We start from the raw sequence: 20475 nt of genomic DNA, 5'->3' as shown, positions 1-20475 counted from the left end.
CTCGGATTTGTTGTCCAGTAGGAACAATGCTGAAACAAAACGAAACAATCAATTTTGCCCCTGGCCCATGAGAGCTTCTTCAATCGGCTACGTACCAGGCTGGGGTACTCCGTAAATGTCACTCTGTAAAAAGGGATAAGCGCACGCGTGCTTCGTCGTCCCGTAAGAACAAAATATCTCGCTGGCTTCGAACACTCCGTTGATACTCGTCATTCGAAAGAGTCGCGGAGTGTAGTCGTAAGACAGAATGCCTAATTGGGGTGGACATTAACCTACAGGACTAAGCTAAGGCGCACGTATAGTTACTTTTAGACAGTGAAAAATAGTTCCTCCTTTTCTTTCCACCAATGGCCGACCAGTATTCCTTCGTTTCTTGTCCCTCCTCTGTCACCTTGATGACAAACTTTTCCAAGTGCTGCGAGAACATCATTTCTTCCGGTCTAGTAAAATGCGTTCATCTATACTAAACGACTCGCTAGTGTGTTATAATTTCCACTAATTCCTAAACCCTTCATTTCCTATCTTGAAGCGTAAATAGGGTTTCAAATTTAATCCTAAAACCGATTCAATTAGTACAGAAGTTCGTAAAATAAGATTTTATAACAAATTATAAACATCGTACACCGGTGTATTGCGGGTAAACGTTCTACAGGGGCCCTTAGGAAATACATTATTAGTTTTACCCCTGTAAGTCCGCACTCCAAATTTTAGATTTAGAGCGTATTTAGGGTTTGACATTTGATTGCAAAAACGAGTTAATGACGGGGAAATACAAAATTAGGTATACCTCGTCTCCCTCACGGAAAAATCTTTTAAAATTTACACTAACGTCAGATAAGTGCTTCGTGAACACATTAATTAATTAGCCCTTGTTTAATTACGCGCAATTTAACAAATAATATAGCAACGTGGCCTGATAAGAGAATAAGATCGGTCGGAGGAAGAAGATGACTTTTATTATTAAAATATCAACTTACTTGTCCAAAATGTTTTCCACGGCCTTATCGGCAACTTTCTTGGTTTTCCCGTGACACTTGGAACCGTGCCATTGAAATATAATTCCAGTTTGGACATTGACCAATACGAAACTGCCTCGACTTCTCAGCGATTGACAGCCATTGTTGACCTCGACTAGCGTAGCCTCGGACGGAAATTCACCACGAACCATAAACAATTTCCAAGGTCCTGAACAAAATAGATCGTCCCTCAATACGTATACTTACGTAACGAACTTCAACACGCAATGACCCGATATTTACCTGGAGTGTTAGTTTCGGCGCATTCCCGTTCGCCCAAGTACACCACCATTCGACCTTCAAACACGTTTAAAAAACACGGCGATTCTTTCCCTTGGACCACTCGAACCTTATTTGTTAAAGGCAAACAAAACGCGGATGAATACACGCGGTGGCAAAATGAATAGAGTAGGAACTCGCGAGTACTTACTTGAGGACCTCGTTCTTCGTCAAGCTCAACGGTCATGAGAGCAGAGGCGCCTTTCTCGGTGATTCTAGAATTCTTTCCTTGCCAAAAGAAATAGGCACAACGACTTCGACCCGTGAAAGAATGTTTAGAAACGTTCCCGTGAAAATCGCGACCAATATGCATCAAGGTGTAATTCCATCGTACGACGTAAGTGTCACCGCAATGGAACTGTCCGTGGCTCTCGGGGACCAGTCGCTGGCGTTCGTATTCCAATATGTGCCAAACGTCGACAGATTTCGTGACAATTTCAAAGTTTCTCCGTTCCTCCTCGTCGTAATACTCTAAGCCTCGGCCTAGATGACTCGCTTCCAAACACAAGTCCGGTTCTTCCGGTTGCCAATTGAACATTTCGCGGGCGTCAAAAGCTTTCAAGTCCGCGATGGATTCCGTCTTTTATGGGCGGCCAAAAGGTTTGGTTAATGAAAATGTTAATAAAGCTATTTTATGGTTAGAATAGAGATACGTTCGTTAAGCCTTGGCTAGCTACTTGATTTCATTTTTGTTAAGCCTACTTTTTAAAAAGTCTAAAATTGCGTTTGCAAACAACATGGCCGCGAAGACGTAAGCTTTAAAAACAAGAAAGGCTTTAGACATAACAAATACAAAAAAGCGACATTAATTAATTAGTATATTAAATAAAGTTATTAAATTAAATTAGAACTACAGCGTGCCTTATTTTTTAAATAGACTAATTAAAATGAAGTCCATCCTTAATCTCGTGTATTTCAAATTGAGATTTATATAACTTTAAAAACAAAAAGTGTTTTCTGCCCGCCCCCCTCTCATAGAAAGAAAGAAATACATTTCAAGTTTAAGAAAACTTAAAAGAAAGTGAAAAAAGCAGAAATAGTATAGACATACAGAGATAGAAAACAAAGATACCAAAAGTATATAATAAAGCAAAAGTATAAGGACTTTAGAGGGGTTTATAGCCAAATACTTTGGGTTAAAACTACTGCAATATAAATATCACGTTTTATTTTGGAATATATACCAAAGAGGTTATCTAATTTAATTATTTTGAAGTATTTTTACAAAGCAGTAAAAACGCTATGATATTTGGTGACAGAATAAATTAAGCGTTAAGCCTTGGTTGTAAAATTATGAACTACTTTCTTCACTATCACTAGATTCGCTAGTTTCCGAAGAGTTATCGCTTTCGCTACTTTTACTGACTTCCTTTTCAATTTTAGATTTTGGCTTAGTATTCTCATCACCTTTAGATTTTGTTGCGTCATCCACTTTAGGCTTAGCCTTATCTTTCGTAAGAATATCCTCAAGTTTAGCCTTAATTTCTTAATTTTTAGGTTTAACATCCTCATATTAAGGCTTAGTATTATGATCGCTTTTAGATTTTGCCGCGTCATGTTCTTTAGGCTTAGCTCTATCTTTTGTAAGAAGATTATCTAATTTAGACCTAATTCCTTCATCATTATGCTTAGCTTTATCTTTCGTAAGAAGATTATCTAATTTAGACCTAATACCTTTATCTCTAGGCTTAACTTTATCTTTAAGAACATCTTCTAATTTACTCCTAATTCTATCATTAGGCTTAGCTTATCTTTCGTAAGAACATCTTCTAATTAAGCCCTAATTTCTTCATAAGAATTAGGCTTAGAATTTTCAACGCATTTATATTTCGCCGCGTCATGTACCTTAGGCTTAACGCCTTTCTGAATTTTAGGCTTAGCTTCATCTTTCGCGAGAACATCCCCGAGTTTTGCCCTAATCCCTTCATCTTTAGGCTTAACCTCCTCCGATTTAGGTTTAGCGTGTTTATTCTTAATTTCATCTAACCGAGCCTCAAGTTTTTCGCTTTTAATTCTGGCCATTTCATCATTACTTTTAAGTAATTGACTTAATTGTATTCTGTTATTACGTAACTTGACCGCGAGATTATCTTCATCAGAAGAGCCTTTCTCGGAATTAACCTCCACCACCACCTTATCATGATTACATTCGTTAATTACCTTGTTACATTCTTCGTCTTGACCTTTAACCTTGATAATCCGGGTCAAATCTGGCCAATCCGAGAACTTTTCCCTGAAGAGAACGGGTTCCATGTGTTGGTTAATTTTGGCGAAAACAACCCAAGATGGCCGACTTGACGACTTATCGGCTAACGTTGGCGTGAAATCCTCTGTTAAAATTAGTGCCGCGTTAGGCTTAAATATTCTAACTATTATATTAATTTGAACAAGAATATGAATGGGGGCTTACCACTTGGTATTCTGGGGCACAAAGGGTTTATATCACACTCTGAATAATCGTATCCTTGATCAAATAATTCTTTGGCCAATCGCCCCACGCTCTTTCGTTTGTCAAATGGAGCTTGTTTGCCATTCCAAACGTAGAACTCGCTGCCAAAATCAAATACCGCGATCTGATAATAAAAATAAAATTAATTGTAATTAAGCCTAAATGCTTCAATTTCCTTTGGCTCTTACCTCCTGTGAGTCCAGAATTTCAATTTTAGGCAAGCGACCCCAAACGCCTTCGAGAGGAACTAAGGCGTCGTCTTTTAAAGTGTATACCTTGTTCGTACTGATTACTTCCGTTTCGTAAATCTATCGTTTCCGGATTTTAATCGGTTATTTGTATAAGCTATCCTTTGATAAAACCTATTTGTCTTACCTCGTCTTCGTGAGGTGGACCAGCATTTGATGGTATTTTGGAATCAGTTCCGAGTAATTCAAAAAATTCTGCGACTTGTTTTTGATCGGCATTTTTTTCGTTATCAATTAAAATTACTTCCGCGTTTCCTTTGAAGCACAGATCTTTCTTTTGTTGAATAACGGAGGCCACTTCCGTTACTTTGGCACGTTCGATCACGTTCGTGAATTCGCCGACGTAACAGATGATTTTCTCGGGCGTGATTAAAACGTAGCTATCGCCGGAATTGACCGAAGCGGACGTGGCTTCCACTAGTCTCGTTTGAACGTGACGTCGACCTTTGACTTGAACCAACATGACGTCGCTGTGAGGTAGTAATGGGCTCGCTTCTATCGTTCCTTTGCGTAAGGAGATGGACTTGAAGTCTTCCGTACTGGCTAAACCGGCTAAAGCCGAGAGGCTCTTGCTGGAAGACTTGGCCACTAATAAGTACCATTTATCACACTTGATTAAAAATGTTAACGGTCCCTGGTAGCGTTTTAATAAGACTTAAATTTGAAAAAATCTTAATTGATATACCTTCAAAGTTAGCCACGTTTTAACTTTAAAATTGACCTAGTATTCGTTCAATTACCGGAAATAACATTTTAATAATTACTTACGTTGCTCAATTTGAAGTCTTTTCACTTCCTTCTCGGCAATTCCGCTTTTAACTTCCGTGTACTCTTGCTGTAGATCGGTTCTGGAAGCCAACGCTTTGATTGGATTACGCGTAGTGGCCGCGTGTTTTCTGCGTTGCTTTTGGACCGTCCTTTTCTGGACCAGCCTATATAAGCCATTCGTAGTTCTGAGCGTCGGCATTCCTCGCTAAATGCGCTAATTAAATAAGTACGCTTACATTTGATGGGATTGCGAAGCGACTTCTTTAAAGACGTCTTCGCTAATGACGAGTGTTTGCGACGTGGTCGCGCTCCTGTCCACTTGGATTCTCTGGACCAGCCGGGAATCGAAAAAAGAGCTAAACGTCTCGTTATCCGCTTTTGGCACTAAGACACGCGAACTAGGAGAATCAGTTTCGTCCGAGAAACTATCGTCGTCCGATGATAAATCTGTCAACCACATTCGAGAATTGAGATGACATAATTATTAAGAAATGGTTGGGAAACCACATTTGAGGTTGACATTACCTTTTAAGGCAACGGGCATGGACTTGCTTTTAACTAGAGGCGATATCCCCTGAGGAAGACCTTTAACAGAGCTGCTAATACCATCGAAATCATTGGTGTTTTTCGCTAAATTATTTAAGAAGAAAGACAGACTCTAATCTGAATCTCGTAAACATTATTGGGGATGAGAAAACAGAAAGCGCTTTGTCGATATAAAAACCACGGTATTCACGAATCAAGGCCATTCGAAATTTCGTGAGGGGGAGAGAAGCCTACGTCAAGGTCATTCGAAATTTCACGAGGGAGGGAGAGACGAGCCTACGTGAAGGCCATTCGAAATTTCAAAACACCATTTAAAGCGAGACGAGCCGGGGAAGTAAAGGACGCGTATTTACCTAACAACTTTGTTGGTGGGTTTTAATATGAAATCCTTACCTTTGGAACTAGAGAAGGCCATTGGCGTTGGCATCTTTTTCTTGCGGTCAAGCACCGTAGTGGTGTGAGGAGTTTGCACTCGACTTCCGGGTGTACTACCTTCGATACCCGGCGTTTGGACGGTAGCTAAAGGATGCCCCATTTTCCCGGCCACTGTGAACTTGACCGCGTCTTTCTCTTCAACCCTTTGTTTCCATTGAGTGTCAGATTCCTCTAATTTACTTTTCAAAGCTAAGATACTAGCCGACTTCTCAATCTGTCACGATATGTCGGTAGAAATTGTCACGGGACAGAAAAGAAAGCCAGAGTATATATAAAAATATATAAAACTTACCGAAGTTGGAGTACTTGGCGTTTGTTCATCTCGAAGTGGATTAGGAATTGGCGCCACGGCCTTTGGCGTTTCGGGTTTAACCTCGCAAATTCGTTTCTGCCAATCTTCGGTTCCACTGCGCTGCAAAGCCGCTAATCTGTAAAGAAATGGCGCGAAAAAACGGTGACCCATACTTCAAGACTGAATTGTTGCAAATTAATTAGGCAACAGCACATTTACGTTAAAAGGAAAAAGCATTGCCGCAAAAAACAATAGAAAACGGCTTTGTTTTGGTTTTGTTTTTTTAACAAATAATAATAAAGAGGGGAAATTTTTTAAATAAAAAAGATACATTCGCAATGGAACATTACAAATTGATAAGCCGAAATAACAGAAGAAAGTTTCGGCGAAAAGTTGGTGAAAAGGTCAACAGGGTCAAGGGGGGTTTCAGTGTTCCTACCTATCCGCGATGATTCCTTTCTTGGCATCCTTTTCAAGGTCAGCGGCCATCAGCACGGGTTGAGTCAGACTCCGTTGGCGTCCTTGTTTCTTTTCATCCTTCGAACTGTACTTGGACTTAAGGGTATCCGAGGAACTAAACGACCTCCCTTTGGTGACCTCAACTTCCTCTCTTTCCGTATTTTGATTTTCCAGCGATTTCCTGAAGCTTTTAAAGACAACTGATGTTGAATGCAGCATGGTAAAAAAATCAACCGTGTCTACGATTTAAACTAAAGGGCTGTCCTTCAAGTACGTGGCATTAACGGCACGTGGGCCGCTTTACACCGTTTATAAAGACACTGCCCCTTTTGGTGGTTCCACACTTAGTTTTAAATAAAAAAGAAACGAGACACCTACGCCAGCCATTTCAATATACAAGTTCGTAATAATAATATTTTGCAACTATGTTGGAACGATAACGTCTAACGTCTAGATGCCCAGTCATTAAATTCATTGAAGCGTAAATAACAAGTCCGATTATATCGAACGAAAATATTTCAAAATTCCCAAAGTTGTAATCGTTTTCAAATGCGTAAAAACAAGCCAATTTTTCCCTACAAAAAAATTTACCCTAAAATTCTTACTTAAAATAAAGGTAAAAATAAAAACCAAAGTCTTACTCAATTTTCCTTGATTAGATCAGATTTAATTGCGCAAATTTGTGAAATTTAAAATTAAGTTACGCGTTAAGCAACACTAACAACACTCGTCGCGAGGCGATTCGGTGCGGTGTTAGACGCGCTTGAAGTATTACTGACCCGATGTATAAAATTTATTATTTATTATTTATTATTAATATTATTATAGATAGGTCCATATATGTATCGTGTAAAAAAACTGGGACTCTAGGCCTATATACAATAAAGCGCTACTGAAATCCAGAAACCTTGAGCTACATCACCATAAATGAATAATTGGTCCCCCAAAAAGTTACCAAACATAAGTGATATATTAAACAATAAGTAAGACACTGAAATAATTAATTTATTTAGGAAAGTTTGTGATATCAATTTAAAAGAAATGGGTATTTAAAAATAAGTTCCGGGCGGGTTCGTTTTGATTGGGTCACCCGAAATCATGTTTCATTTAGAATCACATCTTTATTGAAATATATTTAAACGAGTTTTCTTAGCTTAACCAACCATATTGTCACCTTAGAACAATATTAGATGTTTTATTTGAATATCGAAGAGTTATTCTTGTAGTGAAGCAGACGATAAGATATCGCGGACTTATATTATCATACAGGTGTTAATTTAGTGATAAATTATATCATATGAACGAGTACACAGCTAGGCCTACGTTGAGATAATAATTTCCCCCCAACAATACTTGACATATAGTGACGCGGCGCTGTACTACTAGGGCTACCTAGTCAGAGTCACGAGATATCTCACGCTGCATGGAGATACGCGGCTTTATGGGGCTGACAACGCGCGTGTTATACATATACTTAACAGTACTGTTAAGGGTAAGTGACGCAGTCACTCTGAACTTAACTAGGCCGCGATATAAATTTATAAGGGGGTACTGGTTTCGCGCGTCACTACGTCATTTTCAACTTATATATTTTAATAAAACCAATAAGGTAAAATTCAGACCTTTCTTCCTTTTGACGCATTGAAGAATTGTACTTCCTCTGGACAGCCAAATTCGTTATCTTCTTAGGCATGGCCGGTGAATTACTTCCGGTCATCTGATTGATGACGATATGACTCTGTCCTCCAGCCAAGACCGTCTTGGATTCGTCCAAGTCATTCTCATCGCCGCTTTCGGACTCTTCCGAACAGGAAGAAGACTCGCTAGTGGACATCTTAGCCTCTTGTTTCGCGACTACTTTGGTGACAGTCTTAGGAGAGTTCCCGCCAATTTTCTCGTTCGCGACGCTTGAACGATAAGAGCCCGACTGCGGTGATAAAGCCACAACGTTGGCCCCGTTTTGCGACGTCGGCGTTGAAAACAAACCTAATAAGTCCATAAAAAAACAAGATACTACATCAGATATACTTACTTCACTTGGGGGAAAGTGGTCGGCGCTTACTTTTAAGGTCTTGTTGGACATCGCGAGTCGATGGTATGGACGAATCGTTTTTGGAAAATAATTCCTTGGCAGATTTTAAAATGCAGGCGGCCAAACCGCCTTTGCTACCACTTTTGGATAAACAGCTGGCTTTCTGAACTTCTTCAGTCGTTATGGGTTGCGTCCTGAATCGAGAGGAATTTCCCCTGTATCGACGGATCGAAGGACCCCGATTTAGTTCCGGTTTCTCGGCTTCAATTTCCGCCTTCGATTTCTGAGTGAATAACTTCATTTTTTCGACCAGACTAAGTTTGGACGGTTCTTCAGTAGGGGAAGCTAATTCCCCCTTCGAAGTAGTCTGCGTCAAAATTATATATTTGGAATCAAAAATCTAAATCATGAACCAAAATATCGTCACAGTGTTCTAAAGCCGAACGCATCTCGCAATAAGTAAAATCGGGGATCAATGATCTTACCTTTTCATCAATGTTCGCCACAACCTTGCCGATTTTGGCAGCTTCGTAAACTTCATCTTCGGTGACGGGTTGCGTTTGTGACCTGGTTAAGCTTCGCCTCTTCAGAAATCGATTTCTGACGGAGGAATCACTTCCGCTTAGTCTTCGTGGCTCGGCGGACGCTTTGACTTTCTCGGCTTTTTGTTGAAACAAGAAGGCCATGGCTGCTACGCTCAATTTGTTTAATTCGTCGCTACTTGAACTTTGTGTCCCTTCAGATTGACCTTCTTGATGGTTATCGGAAGACTCCGAGGAATGATTGGTTCTTCCCTCCTCGGACTTCTCAGCTTCCGCCAATTCCTCCACCGTGATTGGTAGAGTTCTGTACCTGGCGTTCTTTCGTCTGTCTTGACGTTTATCGAACCTTTTCTCGCGATCAAAACGGTAAGGCTTAGGGTACTCGGGTTTAACGAGACCGAGTACTTCCGGTTCCAAGGGTCTGGTGGGAACAACTGGGGTTATTTTGGGTATGATTTGACCTTGCTCGAAGACGTCCAAAGAGGCCTTTTTCATAATCAAAGCCCTAAAGGCTTGGACAGATTCTAAACTGTCAGTTTCCTCGACGTCTACTTGGGTTACGGGTTGGGTTCGATAGCGTTGGGCACTGCGACGATTAAAGCGCTCTATAAGTACGTGAACTGGTCCGACACCGTCGGTCACTTTTAAACCACCGCGGCGAGGGAAGACCCTAAGAGAGCAAAGAGACCCAAGCCTTTAAATTAGCCTACAATTCCTTATCCTGTAAGATGACGTAATAGTGCACCTTCAACAATGAATACTTACCCTTTAGCTGATTGATTCTTTTCCAGTCCAAGTGAATTATCAGGTTCTACCTTGGAGGCAAGTTCAACTTCGACTGAGTTTTTTCTCTTCAGTATGGTAGGCAATGGTTGAAATTGAACTGGAGACTGGTTGTGATTTGTTCGGAACTGGTTTTGATATCTATTATCAGTATCGACGGAACCTCTTCGACCTTGAAAGGCTAAATTGGAAGGTCGATTCGAGGTCACCATACACGAATCCGATACGACGGCGTCTTCGGAATTGCGTTGATTTGGGTACGAGGTAGAACTTGGAAGTAAACTCTTGCTTTTCAAGATGGATGGTTTTGATTGGTTGTCCACGTCACTCTCTTCGGCTTCACATCCCAATGACTTCTTGAAAATGGAGCGGATGGCCGATTCTTGAAGGCAACTTTCGTATTTACGGTTAAGTCCTAAGACATCTAAGGCGGTTGAAGGTTCGTCCAAACGGCGACGCGGTTTTAAAATTGATTTGGGTTTTTCGTCCCAATTGTCCTCGTCGCCTTTCTTCTTTAGAATGGGTTTCTTGGGTTCGTTCCTTAACCCTGGAAGGTCGACCAATTCCTCTTGGCTATATCTCTTTTCAAGTATCGGTTTCGGTACTTGGTCAACTTGGGCGCCCGACACGACATCCAAATCTTCTAAGTATCTTTCAAGTATCGAATTAACGGAATTTCCTGTTTCTTCAAACGAGTGTTTCTTCAATATTGGATGGACGATGGCCTGGTCAGATGATTCCTTCTCTTCGGAACTTCCTCGTCTCTTTATGATCGAGGGTTTTTTATCCAGTTCCGATTGGGCAACTACCGGTATAGATTCTTCCAGTGGAGATCTCAAAGGACGCAAAATGCTACTGCAGATAACATCACGAGGTTCGTCATCGATGCTACGTCGTTTTAGAATTGGGGTCTTTAAAACATTCTCAGAGAGCTTCTCGACCACGGAATTTGACGAACACGAAGCCTCTTTCGAGCTTCCTACATTGAACGAAGTCAAGAAAATTACTAGCTAACTAGCACCAAGTCTTTAATTACAAATACCTTTAAGTACTGAAGTGAAGCGCACAAAATTGTCGACTTCTGGTAAAACTCCAGAAGTTGGGGTAGGTGAGACGGTATTATCCCGACTCCTATCCGGTGGCGTCGGGAAGATATCGTCGTTCGAGGAATTGGCTTGTTCGATGGCTTTATTTTTATCTTCAAGTACTTGTACATCCGTGGAATTTATCAAAGAACCCTGGCTTTCAACGGAAGTTGAAGTCGTCGAACCCTGGTGGACGTGTTTGACGATTGATTCTACTAGGACGGGTTTCGGTTCTTTAGGGGCAATTATTTTGTTTGGGGTTGACTTTGGCACTTTTTTGAGCGATGAGAAAAAGGAGGTCGGTGAGGGAACGGGAGTGTGACGTTGTTGGACTTTAAGTACTTCTGGTATATCTGGTTTCTTCAAGGCCCCTGGTTTCACGCGTCTTGAACTGTTTAAGTCCGCCGATTTCTTACTCGTCGATAAACTACCCAAGGTTTTATCCGGGGACTCTCGTTTCTTGGTTAAACTCCCGCAAGTTTCGCGCTATTTTAATGAAATACATACCAGATAAGAAATGGTGTTGGTGCCAAGATTTGTCGGTCTCTACAATATACAAATGAAAATAATTATAACAGTACTTACTGGTGAATCTGAGAAGGATCCTTTGCGATTTATTGGTTGTAACGCGACGCGCGTTGTCAACAAGGACAAACTTTCGGTGATGTTTGTTTTTGTAACGTCATTTACTCTCAAGGAAGCCGACCTGGCGAATGGATTGTCACGCTTATCTAACTTATCCGAACCGGAAGTTTTTAAAGATTCACTTGTCCGTCGAATTTTGCGACTGCGTACTCTAGCAGCTTCTGAAAAGTAATTTAAGAACTCATACCTAACTAATTTAAAATAATTAACTTAACGTGGGACACGAATTCTACTTTATCAATAATATAATTTAAGTTAATAGCTAACCCAATCTGTAAATTAAATTATATATTATCTTTCAAACCGGAAGTTAAGGTACAAGTATAGAAATAATTAAATTATTATTATTATTAAAGTCAACAAAGTCACGGGATGTACCAGACTTTATTAAAAACATCATTCGAAAAAGGGAAAATTTAGAGTGTTTATTTTCAAATTATATATTTCCTTTGTTAAAGTCTGCTTAACTTAAAACGGGTATTTACTTATGTTTGAACTATGCGACGTCACCCCACCCTATAAACTTTCCCTTGCCATATCTCCATTAAAAATTGACACACGACAAGAATCAAGTAACAATTAAAGTCCCTATAATTCTTAGACAAGATAATTTTAATTAATTTCGTTTGTTTCCTGCTTTAATAATCCATATTTAAGTTACAAAGTCAGCTTACAAGTCTTAAGTAACTTAAGTCTTTCAGGGGAAATTGTCCCCCTTTTGGCGCCGCTAATTTTAGATCCGACCAAACTTCTTCGGGTTTTGAAAAAAATAAACCGCAAACCTAGCTGCGGCATCTACAGCTTGGAAGTTGTTGGCCTACATTTACAGCGTTTAAAATTTCGAGTTCCACGAAAAAACACAACCTTTTTTTGTTGTTTTTTTTTAAAAAGAATACTATCATCATAATTTGTAATTAGAATATTTCATATTAAGGTTAAGAGGGGTCAGAAAGACGGACAAACTTAGGAACGGCATAAGGTAGAGAGAAAGAACCGAAACAATTTAGCCGTATTGAAATAAATCAGTTTTGGTTGCACCCCGAGGTCTTAATAATATTGCAGTTTACTAATACGATATTTTAAAGGCGTTGAAACTTTGCAACGAAATTTTGAACGCCGAATTTCTAAAATAAAATCAACTTTAATCTGGGTCAATGTTTAAGTGATTTTCAAAAATTTGGCCCGAGGTTACTGCAACGAAATTTTGAACGCCGAATTTCTAAAATAAAATCAACTTTAATCTGGGTCAATGTTTAAGTGATTTTCAAAAATTTGGCCCGAGGTTTACTATATTATTAAAGATTGGTGAAATGGGATACGATTTTTCAAGGATAGCCTTGAACGACATTACTTACACAATGTGCATGGTTTAGCTATTTGATGTATTATTAATTGCGGGCTGGTTTAGGGAAAATGTTACCTTAGCTAAGATCAGCGAGATCAGGAAGTTTACTAACTGATAAGAGGATAAAACTGCTAAAAGGATAAAACTAATCTAAAAACGTTGATCCAACGATAAAGATTTATTATATCTTAAGTAGGGTTGGTACTGGTAATTGGGAACACTTTTTACAAAATCTTTGAATAACTTCCGTGGCGCTAACGTTAGACACCTGAAACTTTCAGAACATGAAATTTGATTCTTTAGACACAATTCGCTATGTTTTCAGCTTTTTAACCCTTTTAAATTTTGCACAATATCCTATTTCCTAAACCCCTTAGAGGAACCCAAATGTGAACAATCGCCGGTAAATGTAAACACCCTGACTCTAAATAGTGAACGCGGGACCCAAATGTGAACACCAATGCTAATCAAATGGGAGGAATAAAAAAGGCCCTAGGAAAAAAGCTACCAATACGTAGGGCCTAAATTCATGCACCTGGATTAAAGTTTACGCAGATTTGATAAGTGATAATAGGATAATATAATTAAAAACAATACCTGAGTCAAAATGCTCAATAATTTGTTGAGAAGTCACATTTTATTCAATCCCTAGCGTAACAGCTGACTCGGTTTGCCGTTTTCCCGCCCAATAAGTAGTGGTAGCTACGGCCCTCTTACGGCTAAATTGATAACTTTGCTAAAGGCGCGAAATTTGAGTATTTTTTGGGTCAATGATGTATTTTAAAGTTAATAGTATCCGAAAGTAGCTTGTTTACACCACTATTACGTTTAATCTTTTAGTAAAATAGCTTAAAAAGGATTCTAATTAACCTTGAAACGTAGTGTTCACATTTGCAATTTTTACTTGGTTTTTTCCAACTCTATATTTGAATCGAATTCCGAATCGAAACCACAGATTTTAATATCAATTTTATAGCTAAAAACGTGATCTATCTAATGGTTAAAGGTTTGTTATCGTGGTATTATTGTAACTCTCGCTAAAGCTTATTCCCCGATGGTATTGTATTAAGAAACACCTAAAATTGACATCAACTTAAGTTGATCAGTCCGAGTTGGTGCGTATATTGGTCCGTATCTTTCATCCACGTATTCTTACAATATTCTAACCATTTTTATCGTAATCCTCGATATTCAATCTACAAATTGAGCCCTTTTAAAAGGAGTTTGAGCCGCCCAAAAATTAGTTACAAAATTTTAAAGAAAAAGTGTTCACAATTAGAATCGTTCCCAATTACCGGTACCAACCCTACTTCAAAACTTTCTCCAAATGCTAATTTGCCAATATGATATAATATAAAACGAAACGAGATTTACCTCAATTCGAATATCATTTAAACCTTTATAATTAATGTTAATTACTTAGCGTATTTGAAACTAAACTTAGGACGAGTCATCCGTACTTGTTAGCAGCTCCACCGAATTTCTCAATTTTTAAACTGAAGTGTTAAAGATATTCCCAGTTTTGTTTTTTTTTAAAGAAAGTTTATATTTTGAGGATGCCAAATCTAATTTTGTTCCTTGGATAATAGCCAACTGGTACCACCATAAGTTAATGATAACATCTTAATAACTTTAACACTTAAATGTAATTTCATTTGGCGTTGTCAATCCTTATGTTTACTGTCTATCAAACCTGCTGTTATATTTTACAACATAATAAGGTTGAATTTTGAAAAAACAACAATACAATAGAGTGGTATTAAGATGGGAAGAGCTACGGGACGTGACGTCAATATTGGTATTCTAAATTGCATGGCAAGAGCTGAGGTAAGAGATAGAATGGTGTGACGTCAGAAAAAGGTTCGTAATAGCAGATAATAAGAGAGAAACTTGTAGCTGATCTCGTTTAACTTATTGGAAGAAATTATTAACTTATGTTGCGAATTACACTTTGCACTACTAGCAAGGCTTACGAGAGCTTTCTATTTCATATGAACCAGGGCCAACACAGAGTATAATAGCGGACCCCAACCGGTTGCTTGTGTCATCATCTAGGCTCTAAACAAACTTCTACATTGGCAACTTGAAGTTTAGGCAACTTTTGACACCCACGCGTCTTTAACTCAAACAAGGCACAGCTGACGAGTTAAAATTTATAAGAAATATTTCTTACCGTGAGCTTCAGATGGAATAGGTCGAGGTTCGTCCAGTACATTTGCACGGTTCAAGTTTAACTTTCGTTTCCCACTTTTATCCTTGGCTTTTCCCAAACTGGACACTTCCGAAGCGTCACTGGGTACGTCATCTTGACCAATTTTTGGAAGAGAACTACTACCGGCGATCTTATTACGATTAAAAATAAATAACCATTAATTTCAAACGAGCCTCGCTAACTAATATCCTAACCGAGGATAGAATAAGCCACCAATAGGCCTAGACATACTAAAATAAGGAAGACATGTCTGAGGAGAACAAAGCAATTACGCGTTAACAGATAAAGATAGTATATTGAGGCAGACCAACGAGACATGTTCATATCATATGAAACGGGATGAAATACTGTAAGAACTTACATTTTTGGACGCCGTTAGATTATCGTTCAAGTCGTTTGTAATTGACTTAGGATTGGCTGATGATGAGGGAACGCGAGGGACATCGCTATCAGATGCTGTTATCTCGCGAGAGCACGCGTTGATGTCTGTACCACGAGATAAGCTATCCGCTGTTTAAACACAAAACAATTAAGTCATTATTAATTACACATGCTTATTTTGAAACTGGTTGGTAAAATTTGAGGCCAATTATCTTATTTGTGTTGCTTGGCTTTCAATTTTTTCTGGATTTTAATTAGGAATTAAAATATAGGGAAGGTCTACTTAATGTCTACTCGATTGTACTGAGTTTATTTGAAAGAGCAAATTTATCAAATTTGGGTAGATTACACTATGAAATGTCTACTTTAATCGGCTATTTTTATTTTACTCTAAGTAATATAGATTAAATGATATAATCATTTAAAGAATACAATAGTTTCGAGAAAAAACATTATCGTAGGTCCTAAAGTTGATTGGATTGCGGTGAATATACTACAGGTATGATTTTAATAAAACTACAGGATAATATTTAGCCGAATGTCATTTTTTAGCGGTAATCTCAAATTTTTAAATCTTTATTAGATCAAAAGATATAAGCAATTAAAGTTGGTTGAAAAATATTTCCATTCATCCAATGAAGGACTTTAGTAAGTGTAACTTAGAAATGCGTATACTTTTACATTTATAAAAGCTAATGTTTCACATCTAATTAAGTTTTCAAGGTCCGCCTAAAGTAGCCCTGTAAGATGAACTCGGATTGAATGAGAAAAGGCAGAATCAAACAGTCTCGCAATAACCGCTTTCAAATTGAAATTTAATATATTCAAGACATAATTTGTAAGGAAAGCGTTAATTCTTTTTTCTCTTTAAAAAAATTCATTTAGGACAGAGGTTAAAGGTAACTCACGAATAATATATTAAAACGTATATTCATACTTACAATTATGTTTTACGATTTTTGGTACGTTGTTGCTAGAAGCGGACGCGGCTTGAACTCGCAATCTGCAAACCCATAACTTCTTAAATTATAAAGTAAAATCAAGAAGCGATATCTAGTTAATTAGGGAGAAGGTATAAATTCGCGCCACATTAATAACCCAGCTTTATCTCCAGTCCAAACGCACGTAGGTCCGGAGTTAATCCCCGCCTCTAAATTATAACAACCAGCATCTCATTGGTTCTTTAAAACTCAAGTCAGCGCGATGCGAATGAAAAAAATTACTTCTATTATCCGACTGAGGTGGGGCGAAATAGCCCGGCCTCCTTTTACCCCCCCCCTTTTTGTATTTTGAAACGAGGGACTGGAACTATGGCGCGCGCGTGAATACTTAAGTATCCTCTACCTTCGCCCTAATAAACTAGATATCACTTCTTGGTAAATAAAAATTAAAAAGTTCAGTATTTGTGGTCTCGAATAACTAACCCACTCATAATAAAAATAAAATAAATGGAAAAAAGAGTATTATTTGCTTAAAAGAAAGTTGATTAAAAAGAAATTTCTTCCATTCAACTGATTCATTTTCTTTGAAATAATTTCAAAATGAAAATGAAATAATAACAGAACAGGAATTAACAAAAACAGGCACGCTTCAGCGCAGGGGGTCGAGACCAAATTAACCTCAATTTGTTTCTTTGTAAAATATAATACAAAAAAAATTAGGCCCTCCGCCTCTAAAGCCTAAACTCGCACCCATGAACTGATTCAATTTAACCCGGCATCCATTCTAAATATTTGCAAAAATTCAAATTGGACTCACTTAGACGCCCGTGTTGACCTAACTAATCCAGGGTTGATAGACGCATTGTTGGTCGGCGGTATTGTACCAGTATCGGAGCTTTCATTCGGCTCTCTTTTGATAATTCTACGTTTAGAAGAAGGCAGTTGTTGACTCGATAAAAAGGCACTTTCGGCGGTTGTAGTATCTTGATATTGTTGTTCCTGTTGTTGTTGGACACCTCCATCGATATCCGAAGCCGTTGTTTTATTCGATTGTCTCAAGGAATGTCTGAAAAATTGGGGCTCGGTACTCAAGGCGTTCGTTTCGGGTTCAAACTTTATTTTGGCTTCGTTGAAACGAGCTTGGTGTAATTTACGACGTTCCTCTTTGATCTTGGCTACCCGGTCAGGGTTAACCGAGGATAAGGTACTTGGCATGCTGTCCGAACGGGGCATGTTCAAAACCAAATGGTTTGAACTTCCTAAAATCGACGCGGGACTGTTGTTCGAAATAAATCTATACAAGACCAAGAAGAAGAAGGAAATATCTTAACAATTGCCGTCTACCACGAGTCTGGACTTGGATAAAGGTTATCATTTCATATCAACTGGGAGGACAATAATTTTATAGCTAATTTATCAAGATTTAATTAATTTGTTGAGCTATTTACTAAATATATATTTAAATTGAATTGATGTATAAATCTGAACGTAATATTAGTTTTTCGTATATATCACAATATCTAAAACACTTCGTAATTACTTTCTCTTTGCTAATTACTCCGGTTCTAATTAAGGTATCAATTTGTCGTCAACGTGCACTTGTAGAGCAAAAATTTTACTTTCTAAATATGTATTTAAATTATACTGAGGTACAAATCTGAATATGAAATTAATATTTTTCAAAAATATCACCGGCCGAAACCCTATTTATTTTTGTAATTAATCCTGCTCTAATTAAGGTGTTTAATTGAGTAGAGAGCGATATGTGTACTTTTAGAACGCATACTTAATTATAAATTAAATTAAATTTGAATCCAATAGGTAAACATTATAAAATAAAACGCAAAAATCGAAAGAAATAAATAATAGTTTAAATAAATGAAAACTTAAATTATTTTGGTTATTAATCTTGATCTAATGAAGGTGTTTAATTGCTGGCAAAATTAAAAATAGAACGTAGAACGAAATGTTTTCTTTTAGAATAAGTATTCAATTATAATTTTAATTAAATTTGAATCCGATAAGTAAACATTATAAAATAAAACGAAAAAAAATAATAATTAAAAACAAAATAAAATGAAGACTGACCTATTATTATTAGCGGTGGTGGAATTTGAACTCGTCGATTCAACTCCATAAATGTTAAGTGTCTGATCACTCATGACGTCGTTGCCGACTTCGGAATTACACTTCGGCGGAGGAGTTTCTCGATGGGCACTTAAGGAATTAGGCCTCAAAAGAAAATCGGAATTAAAGGTTAAATAATTATAAATTTCGAAAGAAGGAGCCAGCCAGCGCCGAGGATTTGTTAAACGAGAAGCCTTGTATCGGTTCCAACTTCCACCTAAGGTTAATCAATTTTTATAAAACATAATAAAACACTCACTCATTTGGTAAAGCAGCTGCTGGTAATGTCGCATTTTCAACATGACTCGACGCTATTGGGGTAAAAAAAAGGTGGTCTTAAATACAAAATAAATACGACACAACGACCTTCGTTTTAAAGTTTAACCCTATCCCTTTTCACAAGGTAAGATTTATTCGAGGGGTAATACCCTTTTAACGAAAAATTTTAATAGACCTAAGTGTTTTATAATTAATTTATAGTCGTCTGTGGATATTTAATATTAAATGATTTTAACTAATTTTAAATTAAATATAAAGAAAGGCTTACCACAGTGGGGATTTTCACTAAATGATTGATTTAGGTTAAGGTTTAAGAAGGCATTGTTGTCAGTAACAAAGTCACACTTTCGGTTCGAACCTAATTTAAAAAAAATATGCATAAATAAATATTTTTATAAAGGCTTATATCTCCTAATCTACAGTAGATAGAAAAAATGCAAAAGCACCCTCAGAAAGTAGGCATTCTGTAGACCATTTCCTCAAATATTTATTAATTTCTTACCTGAAATAAAATGGCTATAAATTTTTTTATAATTATAACCAGAACTTTATACTTCATTTTTTGATCTATAACGAGGTGTTGAATCATAATAACAAGATTACTAAATATGCCAGGCCGCCCAAATCGACGTTCGTCGAGTTTAACTTAAAACGGGGTCAAAGGTAACAGCCTCAATAATTGATTTGAAAAAAAACCGGCGGCCGTATTCTGCAGAAAAGTTAAGCTCCTCCTTCTGCCCTTGGCTCGCTGGTTGTACCGTCAACCATTGCCCTTGGCCTTTTAATTGGCTACGTCTACCGATGACGTTACTTGCCTTGGCTCAGTGATTGGAGGTTCAACCGGCAAAAATAAGCCTTTGAATTCAGTTCAGTTTGAGTTTCAAGTTGAACCAAATTTTGGTGTAAGGTCAGTGTACAGTGTAAATTTGTCGCCAAAGGTCAGTGCTGCAACCTTTCACCGGAAACGTTTAAGCTATTAACGCCACCTATCATATGAACTGAATAGTAATTTCGTGCCGTCTGCTCTTTTTTAATTTTAAATGACGTCAACGTATTTGAGACAGCCGCTTGTTAAGGTAACATCGTTTAACGTTGAGTAAGTTATATATTTTCACGTAAATAATGTGCTTGACATAGGCCTATTTGTATAAAAAATTAAAAACCAATTGTAATTGTCGAATTAAGTATTAAACGTCAAATCTTTCCCTGTTTCCATGTTGTTGCTTTGATAACATCGAACCACAACTACCTAAGCGTAATGAAGGCATAACGTGAAGGGCACACAGATTTTCGTGTCAGTAGTTTTATTGGTAATGGTGAAACAGTAATTGTTTCATTCCTGTGTAATTTATCTTCAACTTTTGAAGTTGTAATTACATTTATATGTTCTAACATTGGTAAGATTTATTTGTAGTTATTGTAATGAATTATACATAGTAATGAAACATGTTTAAAAAAAATGAAAAAGGCGCCACATTCCCTCTATGAGTTGAAGGTTGTACCCTTGTTGGTCATCAGTGACACGCCCAAGAGAGGACAAAGATGTGATAACATATCACAAAGCAGGTAAATGATGTCCACCGCCAACAGAGAACCCTTTCCCTTGGTGAC

General features: G+C 37.8%; 1 protein-coding gene across 1 annotated transcript; it reads right to left on the bottom strand.

Annotated features, from left to right (window-relative positions):
* Positions 1–30: 30 nt before the first annotated feature.
* LOC149667200 (uncharacterized) lies at positions 31–19423 on the bottom strand. Its single transcript, XM_089841697.1, has 28 exons — positions 19367–19423; positions 18845–18896; positions 18547–18802; positions 17276–17752; positions 16459–16520; positions 15498–15646; positions 15098–15266; positions 11520–11740; positions 10892–11420; positions 9832–10828; positions 9010–9736; positions 8555–8891; positions 8115–8478; positions 6473–6673; positions 6034–6169; positions 5700–5955; positions 5286–5390; positions 4997–5207; positions 4761–4924; positions 4120–4580; positions 3933–4052; positions 3706–3868; positions 3456–3625; positions 1447–1875; positions 1260–1365; positions 978–1185; positions 307–440; positions 31–251 (listed from the first exon to the last, which is right to left on the bottom strand). Exons 1-28 carry the CDS (start codon positions 19421–19423, stop codon positions 88–90), a joined length of 7425 nt encoding a protein of 2474 aa, XP_089697823.1. The 3' UTR covers positions 31–87.
* Between the last annotated feature and the right edge of the window lie 1052 nt (positions 19424–20475).

Source organism: Phalangium opilio, unplaced genomic scaffold (genome assembly GCF_054372755.1).
Source record: "Phalangium opilio isolate 3A_F unplaced genomic scaffold, DU_Popi_V2 ptg000060l_1, whole genome shotgun sequence".
Taxonomy (NCBI): Eukaryota; Metazoa; Arthropoda; class Arachnida; order Opiliones; family Phalangiidae; genus Phalangium; species Phalangium opilio.
The sequence above is the reverse complement of the archived record's forward strand: the minus strand, read 5'-3'. Positions and strand labels throughout refer to the sequence as shown.

Coding starts and splice junctions, on each gene's coding strand:
- LOC149667200 (XM_089841697.1), bottom strand. CDS start 19,423: ATGAAGTATAAAGTTCTGGTTATAATTATAAAAAAATTTATAGCCATT. Junction 6,674..8,114: donor ATGCGTCAAAAGGAAGAAAG/GTCTGAATTTTA, acceptor TAAAAGCTTCAG/GAAATCGCTGGAAAATCAAA. Junction 4,053..4,119: donor GTCCACCTCACGAAGACGAG/GTAAGACAAATA, acceptor CGGAAACGATAG/ATTTACGAAACGGAAGTAAT.